Source organism: Dreissena polymorpha, chromosome 5 (genome assembly GCF_020536995.1).
Source record: "Dreissena polymorpha isolate Duluth1 chromosome 5, UMN_Dpol_1.0, whole genome shotgun sequence".
Lineage (NCBI taxonomy): Eukaryota > Metazoa > Mollusca > Bivalvia > Myida > Dreissenidae > Dreissena > Dreissena polymorpha.
The window spans coordinates 25,396,904-25,416,608 of NC_068359.1; the positions used below are offsets into that span (position 1 = coordinate 25,396,904).

At 35.3% G+C, this 19,705-nt stretch overlaps 1 protein-coding gene across 6 annotated transcripts in view; it reads right to left on the minus strand.

Annotated features, from left to right (window-relative positions):
- LOC127881460 (dynein regulatory complex subunit 6-like) overlaps positions 1-19,705 on the minus strand; it is a 70,896-nt gene that overhangs the window by 20,567 nt on the left and 30,624 nt on the right. For 3 of the 6 annotated variants that reach the window (XM_052429357.1, XM_052429354.1, XM_052429356.1), the window contains 5 exons: positions 15,521-15,595; positions 7,343-7,447; positions 5,838-5,933; positions 3,976-4,001; positions 1,122-1,235 (listed from right to left, as the gene is read on the minus strand). In XM_052429357.1, coding sequence (XP_052285317.1) covers positions 1,122-1,235; positions 3,976-4,001; positions 5,838-5,933; positions 7,343-7,447; positions 15,521-15,595 — 416 coding nt within the window. The remainder of the gene's footprint in view (positions 1-1,121; positions 1,236-3,975; positions 4,002-5,837; positions 5,934-7,342; positions 7,448-15,520; positions 15,596-19,705) is intronic. The other 3 variants (XM_052429355.1, XM_052429358.1, XM_052429359.1) reach the window with 3 other exon arrangements.

The following is a 19,705-nucleotide window of genomic DNA, read 5'->3' on the forward strand; positions in this document are numbered from 1 at the left end:
ATTGAATGCAATACAATACAAACCAATAATTTGTTGCGTCATACAGTCATGCATCAAACGTGCTTCCCAGGGACTTTCTAAAAACCGTGTGAAAATGAAAGGGAATTTCTGTTACCAATTCACATATAAACTGTAAAATACCCCAGTGATGATGAGTCTCTAATATGCTATAATTGAGCAATATGCAATTAGCTTAATTGGCGCCGCCTAATTTGAATTTAAAGAAAACACTCAAGCCAGAAATGGAAGATTGGAGAAAAAAAAGGAGCCAAGACCTACTACTGCTATATTGGATTCAGCATTATAACATATTGGATTGACAATGTATTGTGATTAAACAATTTACATTTATAGGAAGCCATTAAAAAAGCATACCGTAAACAGGTTATAGTATAACTCTAATAATTATTTCCCACCAGTTAACATTAAACTCTGAATCTTCTTTCCCTAAATGATTGATGTTAAATTATCTGTTTTTCACAGATCTGCCAAATTTTCATTGTTGGAATTTCTAGAAATGTGAAATGTGTCTGACCAGTGTTACAATGTCTTCAGATCCTTTTGATTTAGAAAACTACAAAACAACATGTGGTATTAGTCAATTTTGTATTTACAGTTTTTTGTTGTTTTGGGGTTGGGTTTTTAATAATTTTTTTATAAATTTCTTTCTTTTATTTGTTGATGACTTATATAGAGAGGAATCATCAGGAATTGATTCGCATGAGATTGTGTCATGTCTAAGGTCTTCAACAAAATTCAGTGTTTCATGCAACTGTCTCAAACATGATCGCTCAAATCTAAATTTCACTGTGACCCGAGCTAAGAATTGTAGCAGGGATATCAATCAGAAGGATTCACCTCGCCCATGGCCCGTACAATTGTTGATGGCCCGACATTTTATGAGTAAACGCCTGAAGGGCAACTGATTCTAAATGTTAGTTTATAAACCAGTTACAGGGTCTGGTTATTGGCTAGTTAGGGTCATATTGCATGAAACACATAAATTATTTTCTTTTGGCCTTAATAAAACGAGGGTTAGTTTGACGTAAAGCTATGCTCCAATGGTTGCTATGCTCCAATGGTTGCTATGATCCGGTTGCAAAACTCAAATGGGCCCTCACCGATGAACAAACTCCACTTCATGATCAACAAAGCAACTGATTAGCGGCTTTAAGCCAGACGGACCACTCAGATCGCAGCTTTTGTTATGCCTTTGTGCATACCCTTCCATAATTCTGGATTCAGATGTGAAAAACTATATATTAATTGTTATGATGACGACAGGTGTATAATTTGCACAAGATAAAACAAGAGATTGCCTAACAATATTGTCCCCTACTGGTGAAAATCCGCCATTGTCAGAATTTATTTTTATATTTGTTGCCATAGCAACCAGAATTCTTGATCTAGGAACAAAATTAAATGATGTGCATAATCTCCATATTGCCATCTATCCATGTTTCAAGTTTCATTTAAAAATATGAAGAACTTTAAAAGTTATCGCAGGATCCAGAAAAGAGTTACGGAGTGACAGACAGAGTGCAAACCATAAGTCCCCTCCGGTTTCACTGGTAGGGGACAAATATGTGGTCAAAGTATATGAGAAAAATGCTAAATTCTTGAAAGATAAATAAATACAGCTTTGTATGCTTTTTTTGCATACCAATCAAGTTTGCACAAAGAGGTTACACACAAATCTTTTATAGAATAATAATTATTTGAAATCAGGTGAAAAATGCAACGTAGCAGTCAACACAACAAGAACGTTTGTGCATGTTCCCTTTTGTGATTTTATGAAAAGGTTAAAAATAATATGTATTATTTGTTTAAGCAAAAATTACATTTTATTTGCAAAAAACATAATAAATTTGAAAAGAAACAAGAGATGTGTTTGTCAGAAACACAATGCCCCCTACTGCGCTGCTTTGATTTATTTTTATTTTTTTTATCATTTAGGCAGGTACAGATAATTATCTCCCTTTAAAGCTTATTACTTCCCTTGGATTTTCTTTTGTACCTTTGACCTTAAAGAATGACCTTGACCTTTTACCACTCAAAATGTGCAGCTCCATGGGATACATATGCATGCCAAATATCAAGTTGCTATCTGAAGCGACATAGATGTTATGAGCATTTTTTGAAACCTAAACGCAAAGTGTGACGGACAGACGGACGGACAGTGCGATCACTTTATGCCCTCCTTTGGGGGCATAAAAATAAATTACAGTGATTTTCAAATCTTGTTCAGATACAATTATTCTCAATATAAATAGAAAATTATCTATTTTAAAGCATAAAAATAACAAGAGATGTGTTTGTAAGAAACACAATTCCCCCATCTGGTCCGCTTTGAAGCCATATATTTGACTTTTGACCTTGAAGGATGACCTTTCATTACTCAAAATGTGCAGCTCCATGAGATACACATGTATACCAAGTTGCTATCTGAAGCGACATAGAAGTTATGAGCATTTTTCGAGACCTAAATGCGAAACCTAAATGCAAAGAGTGCCGGAAAGACAGACAGACGGATGGACAGGCGGACGGTCCGATCACTATATGCCCTCTTTTGGGGGCATAACAAATCTTTAAATTTAGCTGGATAATTCTGAATGCAAACACTAACAACATGTAATACAAAATTTGCAAATAATGCGGACATGTTCATGCAAATAAGACGAGTTTTTATCACTCAAGAAAAAATTCAAAAAATAAATGGTGATATAATAAGAGAACATATCATGTTAAAAAGAGTGCCAACTTGTCACATAATACGCCTGTTTAAAAGTCTAGGTTACCCTGATAACTTTAATGATGATAAGATTATAACTATTCAAGTTAGAGGACAGACAACAGTTCTGGGCAGTTCTCAAACTTGGCTGAAAAATAAGAATAATTGAAGAATTCAAATAATTATTGGAATAATGCAAAGGCCATCATTCAGGAGCAATGCAAGCGCTCTGACTGGTAATTAAACTTGGCAAAAATATTGTGCGCACTTACATAATCACCAAGTTTCATGATGATCCCATTTGAACTTTTTGAACTACCTGCCAACAGTATTACCATTTGCCCCGTCTTTGAAACAGGCGTATTAAAAAACAATACTGAATATAAAACATCAAGGTGAAAATCACACTCAAGAAAAATACCATAATGTTCCCTTTGTAAATTGCAAAGAAAACAGAGAAAGAGAACTTAAGCGGTACAAACAGTTACCACATAGCAGAATATAAAATGGAAACTGAATAAGGTTTGGAAAAAAACAAAGGAAGAAAACTAAGAAATATAGTTTTGTTTAAAGAAGGGTAAAATGACAAAAATCACAACATGTGAATTATTCTGATTACCAGGGTCTGTAAACGAAAAATATCAAAATTATAATCAGTGAAATGTTTTAGCTTAGTATATAAATTCTAAAATAAATAGATTATTTGACATGTTGACGGTCAACATAGGAAACTTTACTACAAGACAAATGATATTTTCTACAAGACAAATTATTGATTAAAATATACTAGGGTTGTTCAGCTTGACAAGCAAACTTGAAGTTTAAAATGGAACCATTTGAGTTTTACATCATTTCGATTGTTCATCTGTTATATAGATTTCAAGATATTTTATGATATTAAACCTCACATAATTTTCTGACTTTTGAATCCATTTTTCTGACATACATAATGGTTTTATATGCTGTATAAACTATAACCCCATTCTTTTAAAGATATATCAAATATGTATATCCGATAAAAGTATGAAAGCAAAATGTGATAAATATAAATGCTCCCATTTCACAGGCAAAATGTGAATAAAACATAGTAATGTCAAACTATCACGTGACTTGCCTATTTATGAAAATTCCCCCCACCCCCAAATACCCCAATTGCTCAAGTAATCTACATTAATCTACATTAATCTACAAAATGTGAATCACTAATAAATCATGAAAGAGAATATAAATTTGTTTCAACATACCTGTTCCGAACTTGGTAGAAATCCAACTGAAAAATTGGAAATAAAATTAGAAAATTATTATTTCTTATACTGCTATATTAGTCTACTTTATGTTGTTATATCTATATTCTATTTTTTGATAAACAATTACAATCTTAAGGCTAATAAAGATGCCTGGGCATGATGTAAAACACACTTGGGGGAATTTCTGTCAACCACCCTAAATAGTAAAATACCTGCCAACATATAGAAAGGTATAAATTAGAGAAAAATTGTATAGTGCAATCGTAAATATTCATTATAGAGGCAATGTTTGTTTTTCCAAGAATACTACACACTATGATCCTGCAGGATGTAAGGGCTGTTGTTGACATACCAAATCAGGTAATATTAGTTACACAGTTAGTAACTGACGGTGTATATGGGATATACACCCTTAGTAATTTCATCGCTCTCATAGAGTATTAAATTCCTGAGGATGTATATCCCATACACTGTCAGTTACTAACGGTGTAACGATTAGATCTCAACCGACTACTTGATTACTCGGTGGGTATGGAAATTACTCGGGGTGTATGGAAAATACTCCATGGGCACGTGACCGCTCTAAGCCAATCAGATTAGGTCATTTTTTGTAGGATGTGAGATATCTGTAGGTTTGGACAAGGGACAAGGTAGAACAGTTGAACAGCCATGAAATGTTTGAATAAAATATGGAAAACATGTGTTTCAGTTTGGACACGTATTGACAATTCAGAACATTAAAATATGTAATCACACTTATTAGTTTGTGTAAATATGGAACATTTAAAAGTGTTGTGTAAGCGCCATCTAAATCCCTGTAAAAGCTGAATTGTACAGCATTCTTATCAGCTGAGTTTGTATCTAAACAATGTGCTGAGACAATCATCTTTAACCAATGTCTTTACAGTAAAATAGCACCCAATCAGTTACTTGCATTTTAGAGTTACAATGTAGGTGAAGTAACCTTCAGATGTCGTAGGAGGGCAATGTAGATAACAAACAAAGTACACAACAGACTGACGCCAACTGCCCTTTACAGCGCAACTTATAATATTCTTGAGAAAATCGTCTAAACATAGAATAGGCAATGATGTTGTAACAGAACTGCGTCATCATAATTCAGTTTAGATTTTTTTCATACAACTGATATCATGAGAAATAAAAGACACCTGTCTGTTATATTAATCCCTTTCATTACCCTCAAGTTCTGCATTTTTGGCAACAGGATCCGCATTTTTAATGTCTGGTGTTGAAGTAATTTCAAAATGTTACCTTTACATTTAAAACTGAAACTTCAGATGTAACCAAAATCATTGGCTAGATAATATTCGCAGTAACATAAAAAATATTGTGGTTGCTTCCATGCCTTGTTACATGTATATCGAATAATTAAATATGTAAGTAAAACATTATTTATTCACAGTTCATTTCTTGGCAGACAAATACTGGGGCGCTATTATTTTGTTTTCATTTGCATTTTATTATACGCAAGGGGGCGTTTATAAGTGATGGAGCGCTGAAGAGGATAAAGACAGTATCACAGTGCCTATAACACGTGACTTTTTAAGATCTGTGTAGGGAGAATAAAGCGCGACCCAATTAACATTTTTAATGATGTCTTTTTAAATATTTCACCATTTTTAATGGGATAAAGTGGAGAGCCCGCTCATTCTTGAGAGTTTTCTATAGGTATCATGATCTTTTTAAACAAATAAGTATATTTTCAGTAAAGTACAACTGCGCGTTTGTAATATGAAGTCCCCACTCTGATCCGACATTTTTCTAACCCTTCAAAGGCGGGGTTGCACTTTACTGAAAAAATACTTATTTGTTTAAAAAGATCCCAGAGCTGCACTGACCCTATTCCAGAGAGTGTTAGCCTGTGTGATGACCTTCCATGACCGACATACGCACGCACACCGCGCCAGGTCTGCGACATCCACATACTTGAAGATCTGCAATAAATTGAACAAAGCCTGCAATACCCGGTCATATATAACACTCACTATATGGACGATGTAAGTTAGGTATGAGGGACATATGCTGTCTTACTGCATGAGCTAGCAGATATAGCAACATGGTAGAGTGTCTGGCTTGGAAATGGGAGCTCCTGAGTTCGATCCTCATTCTAGGAGCATTCTCAAGATTTTAAAAGTACTGGTTCTACTCAAGTAAAATAAAGGAGAGGACCTCTATAAGCCATAGGTTGTCAATATCAGCTAAAACTAATACCTGGTTCAAAACTAATATCTGTGAAATAAAGAAAGTTTAGCATTCATTTTTTAACAATTTTACCAGAAGATATACCGGTGGCTCTGACAATGTATCAAACCCGGACAATGTTCTCTGCATCATGGGAAAACTGGGCTTAATGCATGAGCCTTGTGTGATCCAAGATTATTCTGTGCAGTCAGCACAGGCAAATCAGGGACGATACATTCGGCCTGGAATTTTTGCTGAGAAGAGACTATCTTTAATCTAAAAATATCATAAAAGCTGAAAGTGTCGTCCCTTATAAGCCTGTGCAGACTAATCTGGAATGACACTTCATGCAGGTGCAATTAGCCCAGTTTTCCCAGAACAAGGCTAATGCAATCCTCCTCCCCTACCTGTATGGCCACTTTGTTACCCCTCTACCTGTATGGCCAATTTGTTACCCCTCTACCTGTATGGCCACTTTGTTACCCCTCTACCTGTATGGCCACTTTGTTACCCCCCTACCTGTATGGCCACTTTGTTACCCCCCTACCTGTATGGCCACTTTGTTACCCCCCTACCTGTATGACCACTTTGTTACCCCCCTACCTGTATGGCCACTGTATTATCCCCTACCTGTATGGCCACTTTGTTATCCCCCTACCTGTATGGCCACTTTGTTATCCCCCTACCTGTATGGCCACTGTGTTATCCCCCTACCTGTATGGCCACTGTGTTATCCCCCTACATGTATGGCCACTGTGTTATCCCCCTACCTGTATGGCCACTTTGTTATCCCCGTACCTGTATGGCCACTTTGTTATCCCCCTTACTGTATGGCCACTTTGTTATCCCCCTACCTGTATGGCCACTTTGTTATCCCTCTACCTGTTTGGCCACTTTGTTATCCCCCTACCTGTATGGCCATTTTGTTATCCCCCATACCTGTATGGCCACTTTGTTATCCCCCTACCTGTATGGCCACCTTGTTATCCCCCACCTGTATGGCTATTTTGTTATCCCCCTACCTGTATGGCCACTTTGTTATCCCCCTACCTGTATGGCCACTTTGTTATCCCCCTACCTGTATGGCCACTTTGTTATCCCCCTACCTGTATGGCCACTTTGTTATCCCTCTACCTGTATGGCCACTTTGTTATCCCCCTACCTGTATGGCCACTTTGCGGGGCAGGTTGGACAGACTGTCCCGGGCCTCTCCCGTCCCCTGACCAAAGGCGTCGTCATCCTCCATGTTCTCCCCACGCTCCAGTCGCTAAAGAGGAATACGGAATAGATATTAAATAGCATTCAATCCTGACTTGATTCCTGAGACCACTTTTAACAAAAATATTTTAATTTTTAAAACTCCAATTATAATGAAATTTAATTGCAATTAAAGAATGGATAAAAAAAATAATTATAAACCATATTTATTTATTTTCTTTAACACTTTTTGCATCACTTGGTTCCTTTTTTAAGAGTTAAACTTAGGAATTAAGTCGGAATAATAATGCAATGAAAGCAAAATAATGATGTAATTTCACAGTGAAACAGTTTAAAAATTTTGATGAATTTCACTGTAATTTTTAATAGATTGAAACAATTAATTAATAGTATTTAATAAATATAAAATATTTCCCTATAAACCAAATTACAGCATAAAACAAGGGCTGTTTGTAAAACATGCATGCCCCCCATATGGGCTGTCAGTTGTAGTGGAAGCTATTGTGTAAATACATTTTTTGTCACTGTGACCTTGACCTTTGACCTAGTGACCTGAAAATCAATAGGGGTCATCTGCCAGTCATGATCAATGTACCTATGAAGTTTCATGATCCTAGGCGTAAGCGTTCTTGAGTTATCATCCGGAAACCATTTTACAGTTTTGAGTCACTGTGACCTTGACCTTTGACCTAGTGACCTGAAAATCAATAGGGGTCATCTGCCAGTCATGATCAATGTACCTATGAAGCTTGATGCTCCTAGGCGTAAGCTTTCTTGAGTCATCATTTGGAAACCATTCGGTGGACCGACGGACTGACAGACCGACATGTGCAAAACAATATACCCCCTCTTTTTCGAAGGGGGGCATAATAATTATTTTTGATTCAGCAGCACACATTTATAACAACAAAAAAACATTCATTAATGGATTCATATTACAGTTATAATGTTAATCAATAACAATTAAGTTAACCTTCATTTATAATAAACAACCATATGTTTATCTCAAAAAGTATCTGAAAATGTTAATACTTATGGAAAATATGTGCGTTCAAAGTAAAAACAACAAAATAAATATTTCATACATAAATGGTGTATTGGTAAAATCATGCAAAATATATAATATTTATAGTGATATTTACAACTAGACAATGTGATGAACATGTTTAGTCTGCAATATTTAAGCATTATGTCTACCAATTATTACATTATAAGCAGAAGTCAACAAAGTCCAATAGTGATTTTGAATTAATGACTGAATGCAAGAAGAAATATTTTAAATAATATTTTACATTGTATTCTAATTAAAAGTTTGAATGTATGATTTTGATATAGATAAAGTGGCATAAATACAAATAACAAAGTATTAAAAACTTTACTAAAAGCAAAGACAAAGACTTAATATTTATTTAAGTTATATCAACAAGTTAAAAGTCTGATTTACATCTAATGTTAAAGAAGTTATTTTTTACTTTATCTCCTTTTTGAAAGAAATAATTATTATTGGCAAATCATACATACATACTTCAATACAAATCAAACAAAGCATTTGTGTTAACCTCATTTTAATTATTTGTTAAATTTCTCTACACATGTTACATGCGCTGTAAGATATAAGCGTTTCTTAGCACAGAATATGCATCACAATGAAAACCATGCAAATTAAACACAATTCCTGACCATACCAGCAACCTATACAATTGTTATTGGTCTTTTTTTTTATAATAAATTATTTTTCATCGTTTTGATTTTTTATAGACATTTACCATCTATGACCCCCTATTTGGCATCTATGTCCCTTCATTTAGCATCGATGTCCCCTCATCTACCATCTATATACCCACATTTACCATCTTTGTCTCCTAATTTACCCTCTATGTTTTCACATTAACCATCTATGTTCCCTCATTCACTATCTATGTCCCTTCATTTAGCATCGATGACCCCTCATCTACCGTCTATATCCCCACATTTACCATCTTTGTCCCTTAATTTACCATCTATATCCTCTTATTAACCATCTATGTCCGATCATTTACCATCTATGTCCCCTCATTAACCATCTATGTCCGATCATTTACCATCTATGTCCCCTCATTTACCATCTATGTCCGATCATTTACCATCTATTTCCCCTCATTTACCATCTATGTCCCCTCATCTACCATCTATATACCCACATTTACCATCTTTGTCTCCTAATTTACCCTCTATGTTTTCACATTTACCATCTATGTCCCCTCATTTACCATCTATGTCCCCTCATTAACCATCTATGTCCGATCATTTATCATCTATGTCCCCTCATTTACCATCTATGTCCCCTCATCTACCGTCTATATACCCACATTTACCATCTTTGTCTCCTAATTTACCCTCTATGTTTTCACATTTACCATCTATGTCCCCTCATTCACCATCTATGTCCCTTCATTCAGCATCGATGTCCTCTCATCTACCGTCTATATCCCCACATTTACCATCTTTGTCCCTTAATTTACCATCTATATCCTCTTATTAACCATCTATGTCCGATCATTTACCATCTATGTCCCCTCATTAACCATCCATGTCTGATCATTTACCATCTATGTCCCCTCATTAACCATCTATGTCCGATCATTTACCATCTATGTCCCCTCATTAACCATCTATGTCCGATCATTTATCATCTATGTCCCCTCATTAACCATCTATGTCCGATCATTTACCATCTATGTACCCTCATTAACCATCTATGTCCGATCATTTACCATCTTTGTCCCCTCATTAACCATCTATGTCCGATCATTTACCATCTATGTCCCCTCATTTACCATCTATGTCCCCTCATTTTCCATACATGTTGCCTCATTTACCATCTATATACCCACCTTTACCATCTATGCCCCTCATTTACCATCTTTGTCCCCTCATTTACCATCTATATACCCACATTTACCATCTTTGTCCCCTCATTTACCATCTTTGTCCCCTTATATACCATCTATATCCTCTCATTAACCATCTTTGTCCCCTCATTTACCATAGTCCCCTCACTTACCATCTATGTCACCTCATTTACCATCTATGTCTCCACATTTACCATCTATGTCCCCTCATTTACCGTCTATGTCCCCTCATTTTCCATCTATGTCTCCACATTTACCATCTATGCCCCACATTTACCATCAATATCCCCACATTTACCAACTATGTACCCTCATTCACCATCTATGTCCCCTCTTTTACCATCTATGTCCCCTCATTTACCATGCATGTCCCCACATGTACAATCTATGTTCCACATTTACCATCTGTGTCCTCTCATTTACCATGTATGTCCCCTCATTTACCATCTATGTCTCCACATTTACCATCTATGTCCCCTCATTTACTGTCTATATCCCAATATTTACCATCTATGTCCTCTCATTTACCATCTATGTACCTTCATTTACCATTTATGTCCCTCATTTACCATCTATTTCCCCTAATTTACCATCTATGTCCCCTCACTTACCATCTATGTCTCCACATTTACCATCCATGTCTCCAAATTTATCATCTATAATCCCACATTTACCATATATGTCCCCTCATTTACCATGTATGTCCCCTCATTTACCATCTATGCCCCCTCATTTACCATCTATGTCCCCTCATTCACCATCTATGTCTCCCCATTTGCCATCTATGTCCCCTCATTTACCATCTATGTCTCCCAATTTGCTGTCTATGTCCTCACATGTACCATCTATATCCCCTCATTTACCATCTATGTCCCCTCATTTTCACATATTTTTCAAATTTCCCTTCAGAAAACATTCTCCTTAATAGTTAATATATTTCTTTTACAATTTATTCTTCTTCATAGCACAGCAAAAGACAATAATAGTCTACTTATTTGGAAGCCAAAGAAGCCATGCAAAAGTGAAAAGCATGCTGGCCAATCATAGATTTCATTTGGGTGTGGAGGCTACATGCCACTATACTCCTCATGTGTGTAGATAAACAGGCTACATGCCACAAAACATTCCATGTACTGGTACGGAAACATGAGGTATCATTTATCCAAACTGATGCACATAATGAATAAGTCTTCAAATATGGCGTTATGTTATGAACTTCTTGTGATAGTCATTAATCTGACAATTAATATTTAATTCAACATTTGTAAACAAATGCTATTAAAGTATTTTTCTTTAAAATAATTAAAGAACATACCATATTTTAACCATTATTTTGAAAATAAGAATTTGAGTTGTAAGACCAGCAAAATACACCATCAACAATTTGTTATCAGACATGAAATATTTGCAATAAAATCAATGCCAAACAATAATTTTTAAGCAACAAATGCAATCTGAGCCATACATTAATATGATACAACTTATAAACAACTGTGTGCATCAGTTGCAAATAAAGCCTATCTTTTATCAACTAAGAGTGCAAAGTCAAAAGCTATATGTATATTTTGCGCATTTTTGTATACTCTATACGATGTTACCCACCCTTAAGTTGATCTGACATAGAAAAATAACAACAAAAAATTACAATTAAATATCCAAGAAATGCCATTTCATATATAATAAAATTATGAACTAATTGTTAATCTTCTGATGTCCCTATACGAACAACCATCTTGCCATAGTGTTTCAGTCAATTAACACAAATTTTCGGCAATTTTTATTTTATAAAAATAAAACAGATACTATCAGTCACCAAAAACACATTTCAATACAACAGTAAAAGTAAGTTATTTTTTCCTGAAATACTTTGACAGATGGAAGGTAATGTAAGGAAGGTAATTCCTAAAAAAACATGAAAACGACCAGCACTACATCATCGAAGTATTGTGATTCTGCTTATAAACCATATAATTTATCCTATTTTGGTCATTTATGATCCATATATGCCAATTTTTCATGTTTAAGTTGTTCGTTGTTATATTGTTGGGGTGCTTTTTCACTTACCCTTAATCCGACCATTTTTGTTTGAAATGTGTTAGATGCTGTTGACTTATTATATCAATGGCTTGTTTCCATTATTATTACCAAAATCTATTACTGTGAAACCATTTATTTTCGACAGCACAAAATTTCGTCATTTTTATAAAAATGACGATTTCGTCAGCACTTAAATTCGCCGATTTCTGATTTTGAATTTTAATAAAATGCGTCAGTCACTATCCGATTTGGGTGTAATACATATTCGCGATCAATCGCAGTTGCGAAAAATCGTGGTACGAATGCGGGAACACACTTTAGAATCACTGCAGGAGGTGGGGCCTGTTTGTCACATGCCAATTAACCAGTCTTTTGTTATCAAGGGACAGTAATGGACCCTCTTAGTGTATGCCATTCACACGTTCATTGTTATGATTAGCGGACAAGTGGGATCAAATAACCGTTAACGAGTGTTTGTAACAACGAAGCCAATTGCCAATTAGTCTTAAAGTTGGACTGATTTAGAAAAAATTGTCCATGTTGTGTTGATGAAAGAATGTTGTTTCCTGTTTTTTTGCTCTCTAATTGAAATGAAGTATTTTTTTGCAAGCAAATCAAACAAGTCAATTTTGTTTATTTTCTTGGGTGTGAGTTCTAGTTGGTATGATTTTTATTAAAATGCTGTCAATACCGTTTTTAAACTGTTTGTGTTATACGAAAGAGGTTCCAGTTTGTTAAGTGTTTTTTTTCTTCAAATAAAATGCTTTTTTATTCTGATATCAACATTAAAATTATAAACTCTATGTGTGTGTTTGTTCTTAAAAAATATACTACCGGTATATAAGTCAATAATGTCAATAATTTAAAAATAAATAAATTGATACATATAAAATAGTAATAAGTGTGGTTATACGCAAATAATGAAACAACAAACAGCAATTAAAATATTCTTTATAAATTTGTGATAAATACGCATGTTGATCACACATCGTCATCTTTTCATTTGGTTTATTGTCTTTCATCGGCATTCGCTGCGCGATGCTTAATATGCAACACCCCTGAAAAACACAATGCACCTAATGGGTAATAAAGTTATAAACAATTAGCGCTAATTCATTACCATTCTACAAAAACGAAGTCAACGCATTCGATACAGCTGTGCTGCACACGCGTTTTAAAGAAGTGTAACGTGTCAGTTAAGTAACTTGTGTAATCTACATCCCTTTGTGTCAAACCGGATTAATCTTGATTACGAAACAGCAGTGAATGTGTCCATGGATTATGTTGGAATTTGATTCCTCATGTCTACGGTAAAGTTTTAAAATATTGTTCAACTTAGTGTTTGTTTTTGTTCAAACATAGAGCATGATTGTTCGTTAGGATCTTAAATTCGCCGATCGGTCAACTGACGAAATTTATGAAAATTAATGTCTGACGATTAATAATGGTTTCACAGTATCTAAAGTTTAATAATCAGAATCTTTTGGCAAAGGTTATATTATCAGGTGGGAAACAGGCTTTCATGCATGTGCATAAAGCTCGTTCCAGATTTGCATAGGCCCAAAAATTCCACAAAAGAGGAAAGTGGCTAATCTGGGACATTACTGTACACACTTGCATTAAACCCAGATTTCCCAGAGCAAGTCTCAAACGCATCACTCTTGGGGGTGTATTTAATGCAACTTGGGTATCATACCATCCCTGACCTGGACTATATCACCTGACCTGGACTATATCACCTGACCTGGACTATATCACCTGACCTGGACTATATCACCTGACCTCGACTATATCACCTGACCTGGACTATATCACCTGACCTGGACTATATCACCTGACCTGGACTATATCACCTGACCTGGAATGTATCACCTGACCTGCACTATATCACCTGACCTGCACTATATCACCTGACCTGCACTATATCACCTGACCTGGACTATATTACCAGTACTACTTCAGAGTTCACTACAGGTAAAACGGGAGGCTATGATTGAGTTTCTATAACTAAGACACAACAATGCTAACTTAATCATTCATTTTTGTTTTCCTCATCACTATTATTTAGGTACCATGGTTATCGTCTCTCAATCATAACTGAATTAAAATAGTACAGCTTTTCAATTATTTCTGTGTACACCACAAGTGGAATGCTTCGGATGCAATGTTACAAAATAAATTGGAAAACAACAAACAAGTTAAAATCAATAACACCTCTTTCATATTATTCAAAAGCTGAATTAAACCGTTTACACAGAAGTTAATTCAAACAACTTTCATATTAATGTTAAACAAATCTTAGTAAATATTAATAAACTATATTTGCATCTGGTATTCAAATTCACTGATTTTCTGATAGCAGAAAAATTAATCAATTTGTATAAAAAATAACAAGATGTCATTGAATGTTGAAAGATAAATGATGACAATGAGTAAATTTAGATTACTTGAACAAACATTGACTGAAAAAGTCCTTTTGTTACATGAGAATTCTGTATTGCACGTAAAAAAATCACTAAAGCGAATACAGGTGTAGATAATGCAAGAGTATATTATCATAAAAAAACATTTTGAGAAAGAAGGAACTGAAATAGTCCATTCAAACAAGCTTTAAAAACTTGATTATTAAACAAATATAAAAGTTTTATACATATGGGCCTTGCTCACCGTAAACAGGGCTTCAGGCATATGCATAAAGTGTGTTCCCAGATTAACTCTTTCAGTGCGGGAACCGAATTTTCAAGGCCTTTGCAAACAGTTTGGATCCAGCTGAGATGCCACTGAACGTGGCGTCTCATCAGGATCCAAACTGTTTGCTATTTGGATAGTATTCTTTGAAAATAATCGAAGAAAATGCTAATTTAAGATATTGAGCAGACAACATTTTAGCAGCCAACAAATCTCCCAGCATGCAAAGTGTTAACTTTTGCAGACCGCACAGGCTAATCAGGGACAAAAAAAGTCCGCTTCTATGGTCTTTTTTGTAAAAGAAAGTTTCTTTGTAGGGAACATTCAATTTAGGCAGAAAGGGCCTTCTTTGGTTAGCCTGTGCGCAGGCTAATCTTGGATGACAAGTTATGCATGTGGCAAAGTGAGGCTCATATTATCTAATAAAATGTTGCACTTAAAAGAAAAGAAGAAACTTTGTCAAATAAACTGCCAAACTAATTTAACTAACTGTCAATCAAACTTACATTTACAGTAACACATTCATCCTCAGTGTCCAAATCATGTTTGGAAGGGGGCTGTGCATGATTTTTTGCTATCAACTATAGAATTTGAGTCTCAGTTTTCAGACAGAAAGAACTCGAGTTTAATATAACCCATCACACCAGTGCATGAAGTCAAACAGACATTTTAAAACCTATTTTTTATATTAAATGTTTAATTGATATCACTGATTTATTTATGTTTGTTTCTTATGATTACTCATAATTTCATGTCTTGCATAATCATACATCAATTCAGTCCAATTTTATTTTATAAATGATTTATTAAAGAATCATATTAACGATGTTTTGTGGATCAGGATTTTTAAACCCCTTGTATATACACTTGAATGTATTTAACACTTACCTAGTAAACACAAAATGTATAAAAGTTCCAAACTGAGCGCTTGATTGTCATATTTGTAGTGATTTACAAAATGTTTGCAGTAATTAATTTTATTTGTAAAATAGGTTTGAAATTGTCTGTTTGGACAGTAATTAAGGCATTCTCAGCTAATCAGACGGGTTAATGCAGCCAGTACCGCACGTCAGTATATATACAAATACCAATGTCATCTGTGAAGAAATGATAAATACTGTGTCAATTCAAAGCATATTATCTTTTTCATAAATAAGGCTATACAAAATTGATTCTATTTTTAGTGTCCCCATTATTTGTTTAGAACTACCAATCAGGCATGATAAAAACAAAGAAGCAAAATCTTCCCAATATTATTCATGGCAGGTAAATCAAATGTAAACTTGCAAATCTGCCAATATAACATTGAAAACATTTAAAACTGTATTAATTGACTTGTTTGGTAATTTTCATTTAAAGGGAGTCTGTTTTAAGCCAAAATTCAGTTTGAACGAAAAGTATCGTCCCTGATTAGCCTGTGCGGACTGCATAGGCTAATATGGGACGACACTTTAGGCACAAGCAAAAAGCCCCTTTTTCTCAAAGTGAGGTTCAAATGTATGTACAAAAAAACAGAATTTATTTCATCGTTAATTTTTACACTCTTAACATTTTGTCAAAAGTTTTGTTTGTTCATTTGTTTGTTTCAACCATAATGAGGATGATAAACACAAGAATATATCTAGTGTGGCCTTATCAAGAATGAGGATGATAAACACAAGAATCAATCCGGTGTGGCCTTAGTAAGATTGAGGATGATAAACACAATATTCAACATGGTTTGGCCTTATCAAGAATGAGGATGAAAAACACAATAATCAATCTGGTGTGGCCTTACAAGAATGAAGATGATAAACACATTAATCAACATGGTGTGGCCATAGCAAGAATGAGGACGATAAACACATTAATCAACATGGTGTGGCCTGGATTCTGATAAACAGCTGACTCACAATGGCTCTGAGTGTCAAAGTAGTAGCCAGAATGTTTTAAGAGGGCATCAGTTTTACATTCTGAACTGGAAAGAGATTTAATTTAAACCTATTTGTTTTAGCACGATTGCATCGAAAGCCTTTAAATCTCACAATTGTTTTCTGAACCATGAAAACCCCCTCTTTTTTTTTTCAGAGGTCACAGTGACCTTGACCTTTGACCTAGTGACCCCAAAATGGGTGTGGCATGTAGAACTCATCAAGGTGCAGCTACATATGAAGTTTCAAAGTTGTAGGTTGAAGCACTTTGATTTTAGAGCCAATGTTCAAAACCTTGACAAAATGTTAGGGTTTTAGCACGACGCGGACGACACGACGACGGACACGACGACTGACAAGGCACGACGAGCTGGCTATGACAATTCCTCGGGTTTTCTCCGAAAAAAGCCTAGCTAAAAAGAAGGAAGACCTAAAAGAAAAATGAGATAATATAATATCAAGAAAGTAATGGCTACACCACACAATATCATACAACATAAAACAAATCAGATATCTAAGTATCTGCAACTGAAATAGAGGTGAAATAATTGAATGACAAACAAGCACAGTGTAGTGTAACCTAAAATACCCACACTAAATCCCATCTGAATGCAAAAATGTGACAAAAACAGTGATAAAACATTGGTGAAACATGTAAACATGGAAGATCCAGAAAGACATAGCAGAGTGCTGCACCATGTCTTATATGCATTTTTATTTAAAGCCCAGTATAAACACACCCTTTTAAACCCACCATACTTGACAAAGGGCTATAATGCAATATAGAAATTTGACACTCGAGAAATGTCAGTAAGTTGCATGTGTGTGGGCTCCAACCTTGGAGCTTCCAGTCTGTAGGCTTACCACCTTTACAACAGAGATACATTAAGGAATATTGTTCAGCACCCTGCTTATTTTATTTGATCATTCCATTACAACTCAATCTTTTTATAAAGTTTGGTCTAATAATGCATATTGATTATTATGCTTTAGGTCAAAAGCCTCGTTTTGCACAGTATCTAAAAAATTGTGGAAATAAAATGCCATGATGATGCCATTTTACAGAGGATAATATTGCTGTAATGTTAGACTTTTAAAATGCCATGACATTTTGCCTAAAATGAAGATATAAAATAACAAGGGCTGTTTTTAAAACATGCATGCCCCCCATATGGGCTCTCAGTTGTAGTGACAGCCATTTTGTAAATATGTTTTTTGTCACCTCGACCTTGAGCTTTGACCTAGTGACCTGAAAATCAATAGGGGTCATCTGCCAGTCATGATCAAACTACCTTTCAAGTTTCATGATCCTAGGCATAAGCGTTCATGAGTTATCATCCGGAAAACATTTTACTATTTCTGGTCACCGTGACCTTGACCTTTGACCTTGTGACCTGAAAATCAATAGGGGTCATCTGCGAGTCATGATCAATCTATCTATCAAGTTTCAGGATCCTAGGCATAAGCGATCTTGACTTATCGTCCGGAAACCATTTTAATATTTCGGGTCACCGTGACCTTGACCTTTGACCTAGTGACCTCAAAATCAATAGGGGTCATCTGCAAGTCATGGTCAATCTACCTATCAAGTTTCATGATCCTAGGCATAAGCGTTCTTGAGTGATCATCCGGAAACCATTTTACTATTATGGGTCACCGTGACCTTGACCTTTGACCTAGTGACCTGAAAATCAATAGGATTCATCTGCTAGTCATGATCAATCTACCTATCAAGTTTCATGATCCTAGGCATAATGGTTCTTGACTTATCATCCGGAAACCATTTTAATATTTTGGGTCACCGTGACCTTGACCTTTGACCTCAAAATCAATAGGGGTCATCTGCAAGTCATGTTCAATCTACCTTTCAAGTTTCATGATCCTAGGCATAAGCGTTCTTAAATTATCATCCAGAAACCATTTTACTATTTCCGGTCACAGTGACCTTGACCTTTGATCTAGTGACCTCAAAATTAATATGGGTCATCTGCGAGTCATGATCAATGTACCTATGAAGTTTCATGATCCTAGGCCTAAGGGTTCTTGAGTTATCATCCGGAAACCATCTGGTGGACGGACCGACCGACCGACCGACTGACATGTACAAAGCAATATACCCCCTCTTCTTCGAAGGGGGGCATAAATATAAACAAGAGATTGCCAAGCAATATTGTCCCTTACTGCTGAAACTCCACCATTGTTAATATTTTTTCTATATATTTGTTGCCATAGCAACCACAATTTTTGACGTAGGAACAAAATGAATTGAGGTGCATAATCTCCATAATGCCATCTGTCCATGTTTCAAGTTTCATGAAAAAATATGAAGAACTTTTAAAGTTATCACAGGATCCAGAAAAGTGTGACGGACTGACAAACTGACAGACAGACTGACAGACTGACGCACAGAGCGCAAACATTAAGTCCCCTTGGGTTTCACTGGTAGGGGACAAAAAGTAACTTAAGGGTTCAAGAAATATATAAATGTCTGATTATATTGCCACATAAAACACATCTTCTATCTAAGTATGTAAAGGCAATATTTGTAATTATCACAAACTATGTTTGAAATGGGGATAAGGGTGCAAATTATAACTTATTATTTTATTCTTATGTGTGTGTGTGTTTATTTGTAGAAATACTTGTTTTAATGGGCCAACAACTGAAAATTATAAACGTTCCCAAAAACCAACACAGTGCTTTGTGTAATAAAATCACACTCCAAATACAAGCAGAGGTGAAATTTATAGTTACCCCCTGGGGAAGAAAAGTGTGAATCAG